General features: G+C 40.6%; 1 protein-coding gene across 1 annotated transcript in view; it reads right to left on the minus strand.

Moving 5' to 3' along the window:
- PNISR (PNN interacting serine and arginine rich protein) overlaps positions 1-11,241 on the minus strand; it is a 34,894-nt gene extending 23,653 nt beyond the window's left edge. Inside the window, exons 1-3 of the mRNA XM_038394224.2 lie at positions 11,073-11,241; positions 2,734-2,840; positions 509-694 (exon numbers count right to left, since the gene is read on the minus strand). Of these exons, the coding sequence (XP_038250152.1) occupies positions 509-694; positions 2,734-2,821 (274 nt within the window). The 5' untranslated portion in view covers positions 2,822-2,840; positions 11,073-11,241. The remainder of the gene's footprint in view (positions 1-508; positions 695-2,733; positions 2,841-11,072) is intronic.
- Positions 11,242-11,684: the final 443 nt, after the last annotated feature.

The raw sequence follows: 11,684 nt of genomic DNA on the forward strand, positions 1-11,684 counted from the left end.
GAAACAGAGTGACAATAGGTGCTCTCTTCCTCAAGAGCACAGTGTGCCCTTCAATGCTCCAGCTCCTACCGACCTGGGAATAAGAAATGAAACAAGTAACTCAATCTCACGGCAGGAAAAACCAAACACATGCGTTCACCTTCCTATATTAAAATTCAAAGACAAACCCAAAGACTCTACATACATACATACACACACACACACACACACACACACACACACACTAACTGGTGCCTATGAAAATTACAAATGATTAGATTGTGCTGTGAAATCTTCATGACTGTACTATTTCCCATCCCTGAACCAGCTATTTGTTGAGTGTAGACATGTTGTCAGAAGTAAGTGAACGATGCAATGGGGAGGGTCACACACACACACACACACACAAAATAGAGAAACAGTGCATAATATAAATACATATTCACACATTCACCAAATTACCGAATAAAGAATTAAAATATGGGAGGAATGGGGAGGGCGTGGGGGGGAGGGAAAGAAAAAGACAAACCTGGCTGCCACATTCTGTTGAAGTTGGGATCTCCTTGAAAATTACCATGGTTGTTTGGACCAGGCTCTATTCCGGAAATATCCTGTCCATTTGGCATCATTCCTTGTTGTTCCACCACACTCTGCTGCCCCGAGGCTTCCCGTTGGGCAATCCATGCCTGAGCTAATGCAGCCCAATCAATCTGACCTAAAACAAATTAAGAAAAAACTTTACCATTTTAGTATTTAAACTTTAAACTTCCAAAATCCAATTCTATTAGTGATTATATATATATATATATATATATATATATATATATATATATATTCTCTCAACAGAAGAATCACTTGATTTACCTACAACATTTACCTTGCAGCTGACTCATGGCATGTAATTAATTACATTTTTATTATCGATTGCAAATTTGTCAACGTGTACATGCACACTGTTGCAATGGAGTTTCTCTACATGTACAATATACATACTGTTTTAGATTTCCTATCATTACTTGAATGGATGGAAGTTGTATTCTTGTTGAGAGTGAAGAATACAAATTTAGATTTTAAAAAGATATAAACTGTAAATTCTAAACTTAGTGAAGTTAAGTTTAAGGAAGATTTATAGTTAGAGAACATATTTTGTAGTGCGTGTTAAAATGATCTTTTATCTTCTTATAATTGTCTTTTGAGTTCCTACTCCTTGTTTGTTCCCTTTTCTCTGTCACTCCTCATTTTACCTGGTCTATTCTCCCATAATGTTTTTTTAACTATTGTCTGTTCTGCTTTGAGATTGGACTTGTTACTTTTTTGTTCCACATTTTTTCTCCCACCATCACTCCTTGCATTAAAGCAAGAGACTAGCATAGGAAATAGAAGCAAATGGAAGTGTGCCAAGAACAGTAGGCAACAGGTACAACATACTTCAAAGTGAATAACTATACATTAATTACTCCTGATTTAGGTGACCTATGTACAGATGTGTACAAACAGGAGCACAGAGTTCCATTTGCTAATCATCTAGTTTAAATGCAGATTTTCCATTTTTCACGAATTTGCTGTCATATACTGCTGTGTTATTTATGGAGGACATAACTTGTGTTTAGTCCTAATAACCTTTTGTCTCCACGTGTATTTTGAGCACTTCTCATTTTCTACAATTCTCATCTATATCAGTTTTCGCTCTGCAGAACACTAAAAACAGTTATTTTAAAAATTATATAGTGCTTTACATCTGAAAAGCATTTTATAAATATTAATGAATTTACTGTCAAGATCCAAGCGAGGCAGCTGTAAATATTCACATTTTATAGAAACACAAACACAGAAAGGTTAAGGAACTTGTTTGTGGTAAATATTTAAATAAAACTCCAGGTCTCTGGGTCACTAGTCATCTGTATTTACCACAAGACCATCTTTCCCCTCCTCTATGTTACCTCACCTCTGTTAATCAATTTATCTTTACAAGAACAGGGGGAAAAATAACTTGCTTGGGGTTACACCACTGGTGAATTATCACAGACCCATCAATTCACAAAGATACTGTCATAATAAGTATTAGACATCATAAAGTCAGCATATAATCTCTAGATAGAATAGTTTATGCAACAGACAAAAAACACAGAACTAAAGACATATCTGTCTGCCATCATTCTGCATACCCTAGTTGGGCAGGGACCATCTTATGTGTTTGAAAAGCATCTTTCACACCATTCACATTACTGTAACCAAAATAAATAATATATCCAGCTACACAAAAACAGATAACACTGAAGTGATTTTTAAACACATCTGCATGCACACTTTATCATACAGGCATTTCCTAGTAAAGCTGGCATTCTCAAATACAAGGTTTCTCATGACTCAGCTTAGCCAAAAGCCAATGTTTCTGAAAAGAAAGGCCAAGAGCCATCAAGAATCACTAAGGCAACAAAAATCATGAATGAATAAGGCAGACTAACTGTTGGGAATAGATTATAGTCTGTTGATAGTTTACCAACCCAAGACAAATCAATTCACTTACTTGTACTGTACATATTAAAAATCAACGAGGGGGGGGAAACAAACACTGTAAGCATTGTCGTGCCTAAGAATTGTGATGGTTCAGAAGAGCATCAGAAATACAATTTCTCAATAACTAGTATAAGAAAGGAGTAACCATAGTCATGCTGTAATCCAGGGACTAAAATTCAGATTACAAAAGATAAATTAAATTGTATTTTGATAGCACAAATCTTGTTATTTACTTACTTGGATCTTGCTGATGCTGGAAGGACTGCATCCACTGTTGCTGGTTCAAAGGCCATTGCTGCCAAGGCTGTCCACCTTGATCCCACATCTTTAATTCTTTATATATTCTACATTTAATAAAAATAATGGCTTTACATTTGAACTGATATTCAGGAAGCTTTACATACTTGAACTTATTACACAGAGACATTTAACTCCTGCAAAACCAAGTTGACAAAGCAATTTTGGTTTAATATTTTTAGCTGGAGGAAAATGCTAACTGTTCAAAACATCAACTGAAAGAGGTTATTAAAAACAGCTGTGCACTGTTTAAACTTAACATTGTATGACTTCTGAAAAACTAATATTCCTTCCCCAAAATTTTCATAAAGAATTTAATAAATTACAAAATGATATGCAAGATGTGGCAATAAGTTTCTTAAGATAAAGTTACATGACAGAGGTCTACAAGCAATTTAGAGAAAGTAAATATTAGTTTACAACTTAACATTTAAGGAGTTATTTTTATAACTAGAACAATATTATCCAACTGATGCACTTCTGTGTTCTTTAAAACAGATGATATTATATAGACAGCATATCTTATGGAGAAAGGTATTTTTCTATACATCCTAAAAACAATGCTATTATCAAGAGACAAAGAATGGCCCTGATCCTGAAAGATGATCGGTACAGACTTTACTGGGGTTCCACACAAACATCAGGCTCTACTCACATAGATCTGCTTGTGGGAGTGGAGCCAAAATGTGTTGTATATAATTACATGAATATGGTACAGGTAAAAAAAGATGCAATCCTCTTGGAAGCTGTGAAACAAACTTTGTAGGCTTTTAACAAGGCCAGTTCAATTTTGAGATTATCAGAGGGATTATCAGCATGAATTTATTTTACTTCTTCCACCACCTTTTTGTTGCAGGATAAAACAAAGAAGTTTCATTGTTACATTAAGGTACCATACTACTCAATGGCACCAGTTTAGGATATACAGACATCGAATAGCACAAAGACAGAGCACAAGTCAATAGCATCTTGATCTGTAACTAAGAAGCCCGCTTTGTTGTGTATCAGTAGAAAAATGGAAAAAGTTACATTCAAAATGATCTTGCAAGGTCTGCCTTATGCTTAAGGGAGTGTTTGTATTAGACTGCAGGTATGAATTAAAGTAACTTTACAACAACTGTGCCTTCATCCTGAAATAACAAAGAAAATGTACACAATTAAGTTTGTTTTTTCAGTGATCTTCACATCTTCTAATTGTGAAGATCCAGCAGACTCCAAAGAACTGACTGGTCACACGATGACAGCTGTCTTGATTTCTGGTTTCTAAATTACAGTAAGAAAAGCTAAAATATATATTTCAATACTCCCATTGTTACTCTTCCACATAAGCAAATACCGCAAGTTGCCCGTAGGGATGTCACATGACAAACAAATGGAAGGACATATTAGTGTAACTATTGACCAATGTAGTTACACCAATCTATACTTCCCTAATGTAGACAAGGCCTTAAATATTAATAATCCACCACTAGTCTCAGAATATAAACAGACATTAATGCTATCACACTCTGGCACTCAGGAGTCATGTACATAAATGCCACGCAACTGACAACATACTCAAAATGCATTCTGATTAATGCTCAACCAAAAAGATCTAATTATCTCTTACATCCCTAATTGTTCATTCCGAAATATTTTTTCTGGGTACCTCAAGCAGACACATTAAGACTAAGATCCCAGAATGTTATTAATAATTTTACACTGAAATAAGAAGCTGTCAAAAGTGGATGTTCAATGCTTCTAGAAATGGGCTTCAAATGAAGCCCTGCTCTTTGGTTTATTCTTTGACAACATAAGCAGGTAACTTGCTAAATGGGCTAATGTTGCTATTAGAAGGTCTTTGTAACAATTTAAAGAGACAGCATAATTGTAAAATACCACAGATAGCTCCTTGGTACATAAGCCCCAGCAGTGCCCAGTTGCGTAGGAGGATGTACAGACTATTTAATCTTACTACTGAAGGGACTATTCCATTTACACAGTTTGGTTTTATTGTGTAACCTTTGGACCTCAGTCAGTAGACAGAAAGATAGCTCTTATGCACTCCTTTGATGGCCAAGAAAATGATACTGCAACACTAAAAAGTATCAATATTTCTAAGAAAGAGTGGTGCAGTGAAGTACACAAGGCAGTAGGTACGGTGACAGGAACTTATAAGAGAAAGTGTAGAATTAAGAAAACATGCCCTTTATTTTTGGATTTATATAGAATAACCAGACTTCATAACCAATCTCCGTTTTGCATCCCATGATGGTAAACTAACTCACTTTTAATTCTGCCTCTCTAAAGGAAATATTCTGACAGGATTCTCATTCTTGCGTCTCTGCTTCCTACCATGAGAACAATCTCATACTGGAGGTTTGAAACCTTTTCTCCAAATGAGAATTTTGCAATGATGGTATCGCCAAAGAGAAGATTACATAACTTGTAATTCTGCTTCACTAACGATAGAATCTCACAAGATTTTAATTCTTGGAGAGTGATGGTCTCAAGCCTCCAGTATGAGACTTCAGTCTCAGGCCTGGTCTACGCTAGAGTTAGGTCAACATAAGGCAGTTTAAGTCAACCTAATTACGTGTCTACACTAGAATGGTGCTTCCGCCAATGTAAGCCACCTACTACCTCGACCCAATAACTCCACTACTGTGAGAGGCATAGTGTTTAGGTCAATGTAGTTAGGACAACGCATGGTCAGTGTAGACATTGCACGACTTACTTTGCCTGCTGGCTGACAGCCCAGAGCCCTGCCACCTCCTCCCTGTGAGGGATTGGGGGACGAAGGGGGAGAAGAGAGCCCAAGCCCAGCCACTGCCCAGGTTGTCCTCCCCTACCCCCTATGCCTCATTGGGAGGCAGCCAGGTGAACCCAGCCCTGACAGTAGGAGCCAAAGAGGAAATGTGAAACCATGAAACTGACAAGAATGTCAATTTCACTGCTGGTAGGCTCCCAGCTATGAAACTGAGCCCCAGCCTGGCTCACAGCTGGGGCTGTCAGCCCCAGGTTTGGGAAAGGGGGGCTCCAGCTGCAAATTTGTAAAGCAGCCACCCCACACGGACTATCTGGACAGAAAAAGACCATAGTTTTCTCTTATAAGATAAGATCCTCCTCTTTCCCAAGAGAAAACCAAAATCTTTCAGTCCAGATCCTCTGTGTGGGGTGGCTGCTTTACAAATTCACCACTGGGACACTATGGTCCTCAAGCCAGCATGGCTGGCCATGGGAGGATCACAACAGTGTAGGAGAGTCCTCTGGTGCCAGCATTTTGTAAGACCTAGTAATTCTGTGAAGCTGTAACGTTTCAAGATTCAAAGCTAGTAGTTAATTAATTTGAACAAGTTATCTGTTTTATCCATAACAGACCATAAAGAACACTTATCTACCCAAACTTCATGGTGAAAGGTATAACTAGAATGTGAAGGCAGATTTATTTTGTCTCATAAGCAATAAATAACAGACACTATACTTGTGTTTTTCCCTGTCAGGATCACCAATTTAGTGCTCTCCAAAATAAATTGAAAAAATTGATCCCAGAGAACTGATGAGTGTCTCTACATAATAACTCACAGGGTGTTAGGCACCTTGATGCATCCTAAAGTTGACACCCTTTTCTTCAAATTAACAACTGACACATGCAGGCAGCAATGAGTCGAGGCTGTAGAATATAGAGTCCGAGTTACAGAGATATAAGAAAGACACCTATGAAATTAAGGTGCTAGATGATGAGCTGATTAAAAAACTGTATTACTAAGGCTAGCCTGGTGCCTAATGGGAGTACTGCCACACAAAAGATAAATGGTCGGGACTTTGCTTTGCCATCTTTTCCTATGTTGGCGACACCACAGAGGTAGAGCCCCTTTGGGTAGCACTTGGACAGATCCAAATCCACTTCTCACTAATGAAAAGTCACTATCACACTGAGTCAGTAAGAGTTGTGAGAGGTTCTAGAAGATATTTCCCTTCCAAAGAGATGGTGGAGCCCCTTTGAGACAGAAAGAAATACTGGAAAATACAGTTCAGTGTACAAACAGAATCTGGGAACTTGAGAAATCTGAACATCTCTCCTGCTGGCTGGATTCAAATGTTAAGCAAGACACCTCCCCTCCAAGAGAGTGTTACGTCAGTTTGGCATTTAGCAAACGGGAAGAGGGTACGACTCTGATCTCATCAATGAATACAATTTAAAAGGCATAACTGGGTATAAAGGTTCAGAAAAGAATGTTAAATTCATATGTGCCTACCTGGAAGGGGAAATCAACACATACTCAATCAAACACAAAGTTGTGGTAGTTTCATTTCTGGCTGTTTCACCTACCAGTGAAATTAGCTTTCTCTCTTTTGTATTTCCTTGCTCTCGCATGCCAGGAATAAACAAAAGATAACAATTCTTAGAGCTCTGATAAAGTTTTCTTATTCCCCCATGTCAGACCAGAAAACTGGAACCTATTAAAAATCTGTTTACCAAAGAGGGAACAAGAACCTAATTTTGTTTTCTTGCTATACAAACATGACTACAAGAAAGAAAGGTACCTAATGAATTCAAATTACCCTTTTTCTTTACTTGTATATATTTTCCTGTTACAGACAATTTAACAATTAATAGGAGGTCACAGAATAATATAAACAGTCTTGTAACATTCTCTGTAATGCTGCTTGTGTGTGTTATTCTTTAAAATACTGGCCCAGATTTCCCCCTCTAGTAGAGCTGTGTTGTGCCATGCCACCCACACAAAAAAAAAAAGACAGCAAACACCAATGAGAGAAGCAGACACCAATGACATAATCAACATTTTGTAGGAGGACCTTCTGGTGCTGTAGAGCTGGTGTAATGGCATCTCCAGGGCCTTCCTATAGCCTAGTGATCCCAACAGCTATAACAGACTCTTGGAGCCAAGGGCAACTAGAATAATTTACAGTGGGGGCTGACCCAGCACAGAGCCAACCCAGGACAGAGGGAAGCACAAAGTTTTCTTGAAAGCTATCTATGCGTATCCCCTCATATAGCAGTGTGCACTCTTCAGCCACAGCCAAGAAGAGTGGTCAGTCACAATATCCTTTTTATTTATTTCCCACTTCTCTCAGAAAACATACATTTGTTCTTTTTGCTTCCCTCCTTGTCCCTGCAATGGAATCTCTTCTTGTGGATTTGTAATGTGTGCCCAAATATGCTATACATTCTGATAATAATACGTAAAAGCGCCAGTTTCCCTTATTTCATTTAAAAAAAAGGATACTAAATATATTACTGTATTTGGTGGCCTTTAATATGAAATCTTTGCAAAGTGAGTTTGGACTGAGTTAATATAATTATCTTGGGTGTTACTCTGTCACCCAACCCATTTTTAGTTGGCCAAAGGCTTCAGTGTTACCATGAGTAGTATTTCTAAGTTGCTGAAGTTATTTAATGCTCAGTTACTGTGGTATCTGCCTTATACCTAAGATAGTCAGAAGTATCGTATATATATATAATTTGTTTCAAATGTCAACTTCTTGCAGAATACAATTATTTCTACAGCTTCTGTTAGCAAATCAGAGCAAAACCTAATGCATTTTTATCTCAGTTACTTATCATTATGGCCGTTACAGTGAGGCCTAACTGCATTAGGTCTTACTATTTGAAGTGTACTTTAACCATTCTTCTCAATGTGCCTTTGTCAAAGCACGGAATACAGGCCTTCCAAATACGTACTGACGATCCAAAATAAAGGACAAATAGATGACAAATTGTAATGCACGGCTTGTTTAGCACCTGCAACAGTCTTCAAGAATCAGCAGTTCTGAGAAACATTTACATTACTACTCACTGGAATGAAGCAGGTTGAACAGAGGTAAATTTAACTGAAAAATTGTTATAAAAACGCCTGTACTGAAAGAATAATCTGAAGGGATGAAACTTTAGTCTTCTGTTATTTCAAACTTATACTTGCATAATGAACTGAGCCAGAAAGAAACTTTAAAAAGCACGATGGGAAAAAAATGGGCAACTGTAGTGTCTTATATGCACTTTCGGATGTTTGGAGAGATAAAGACAAACTCGCTCAGGTACATCCAAGACACCATAACCTGCCATATTTTATTCTTCTTCACCTGTTTGTGGATCACATAATCTCACAAATCTGTGACTAATGTAACAAATATACCAAAGCTATTTTTAAAATTATCTTTACATAGAAGATTACATTGATATCATATACAGAAACAGCTGATGGACTGTTTACATTTACATGAGAAAAAATTATTTTTTAAAATCATGGTCAATTCTACTGAATTTAGAAAACGTTCAAAAAAGAACTGATGGCTGCACAAAGAAATGAAATCAAGCCACCCCAATCAACAGGACTGGCACTAGATTTTTCAAATGATCATCCAATATATTGTGTGCCCGAAATGTCTGTCAGTCTACATTAGACTGCAACATCCTTCCTGAAGCATTTGTTTTCTATAGAAACCAAGCACACTGATGAGGTATACGATACGCAAGTAATGTCTGCGCATCAGGGAAGGTGACTCTTCATTATATTTATTTCTCTAGCCAAGTAAAACCCATCCAAAGACCCACTGCAAAGTGTAATCTGTTGTCAATGGCAACCTTATGAATCCATACCTGACTTGCCAGCCATGAAAGGAGAACGAAGCAGCAGGCACCTGCCCCCACAATATCTTACTTTGCTGAGCCTAACCAAAGGCCTAACCTTCTTGAGACCCCCTAACCAAAGGCCTAACCTGCTTGAGACCTCCCTTAACAGAAGAAAAGAAATAATACATGACAGTCTATGAAGTTAAATTTCCCTAAATTAGACAGGTCAAAGTTTTAGGTAAAACAGTATCTACATAATTATGGGCCCAATCCCTTATTCACAGAAAGTAGTATCTACTCATACAAGCAGTCCCATTGAACTCTATGGAACTGCTTGTATAAGTATTACTCACTTAACAGGAGTAAAAAGGAAAGGAGTTCTTGTGGCACCTTAGAGACAAACAAATTTATTTGAGCATGAGCTTTCGTGAGCTACAGCTCACTTCATCGGATGCATTTGGTGGAAAAGTGAGCTGTAGCTCACGAAAGCTTATGCTCAAATAAATGTGTTAGTCGCTAAGGTGCCACAAGAACTCCTTTCCTTTTTGCAAATACAGACTAACACGGCTGCTACTCTGAAACTTAACAGGAGTAACGATTGAAAGCTTGAGCTCTGATTAAGAAGGTGTTTAGAAACATCACATCTCTGCTGAGCTGTTCAATTAAGTGTAGGCATTTTGTAAATGATAACATTGGTAACGCTACCCCTTAGGAGCCCCCCAGTGGAATGATCAACACACATGCTGGTGCAATCCAACATATATTTATTTCACATTAAGTATTTAAAAGAGGTATTCTGGTAATTTAATAGTTACAGAATCCTAATGTTGTTACTGCAAAAACCTGGCTCACAGGTATTCATGCCCTGGTCACTAGCACACAGAATCAGCACTGCTTCACTGTGTCAACAAGTATTACAATGCTAGCAGCTGTAGAATCCTTCTTTTTGGAGTTTAAAGAGAGGTTTGTGCACGTCCATCAGGCAGATCAAGAACATATCCTTGTTGCCACTAACTTTCTTGTACCTGAACAAGGCACTGCCTAAGTTACCCCAATGGCATAATCGTCACTACGACCTAAACACAGAGCAGGTCAGCGTATGCAAACCTAGTAACCACCCACCCAGGATGGCTCAACTGGGTTTCAGAGACAGTTTAATAGCATTGTCGCAGGCAAATTCCCAAAAGTTGGGCACAATAGGCAGGTCTCCCATACCCATGGGCACATGGCAGAGACCTCAACAAAGAGCTTCCCTTCCTGCTCGAACAGCAGCGTGGGCTACGCGCTCCAGCCCATTGGGTTCTGCTAGAGTTGACCACTTACGCATGCGCAATATGGGGTCAGGAGACCCGTCTCCATCAGTCTCTTGGGTACCCCCAGGACAGCAGCGCATGCGCACCGCGAGAAACGGGGGCCACTCTCTCCAGTCACCTCGATTGTACCCCAGCTCCCTCACGTAGCGCATGCGCAAGTGCCAACCGCCACGGGGGCGGGAGATGCCCTCCCTCTCATTGGGGAACATAAATCTCTCCCCAGGGGCGGAGGGAGCCTCGCGCGGGCCACCCGGCGCCTCACACGGCGAGCGGCTCGGACAACAGCGCCGAGCGCCCTCCAGCCCCTCCCCCCCTAGGCTCAGCGGGGCGGGGATGCCGGTCGCCTCAGCCCCCCAGTCGCCGCGATGAGCGCTTCCCGCCCCGTTACTTACATGCGCCCTCTCCGTCCCCCGCCGGTCACAGGCGGCGCCGCTTCGTCTCCTTCACCGCCACCGCCGCTTCCTCCCCCTTTACTCCTCGTCTTCACGAACAAGACAATATGGCGCCCGCTGGCGTTCACCCGGTAGTGAAATTTGCGTCACTGAGCTGGCCCCTTCCCGGGCAGCGTGAACGCGCTCGGCCGCCATCTTTAATGTGGGCAATAGAGTGGCCGTGAGCGACTTCCCATCAATCGCCCTTTTACTGAGGGGAAGCGCGCTGCCGCCTCGATTGCAGCCATCTTGAGCAAGGGCAAGACCCCAGCGTCAGCCGCCGCCATCTTTAGCGCGGGCGGCTGCACCGATTTCATCCTAGCGCTGGGGGCGGGGAAGCCCCCTGTGGCTTCAGCGGAGACCGCGGAGCTGCCGCTGGGCGACGGGAGGTACCTTGAGCTCAGATAGCACAGGCCGCGGCGGGGAACCCTGCCAACCTCCGGAGTCTCACCTCGGTCCGCTCGTAGCCCCTCCCTTCGCAACCACGCGCTGCTTTCCTACCCCGTCACCCTCCTCCCACCCTGCGCCGCACCTCCCCTCTCTCACACGCGCCCCATAGCCCACCCGCCAGCC

This window comes from Dermochelys coriacea, chromosome 3 (genome assembly GCF_009764565.3).
Source record: "Dermochelys coriacea isolate rDerCor1 chromosome 3, rDerCor1.pri.v4, whole genome shotgun sequence".
In the NCBI taxonomy this organism is placed as follows: Eukaryota; Metazoa; Chordata; order Testudines; family Dermochelyidae; genus Dermochelys; species Dermochelys coriacea.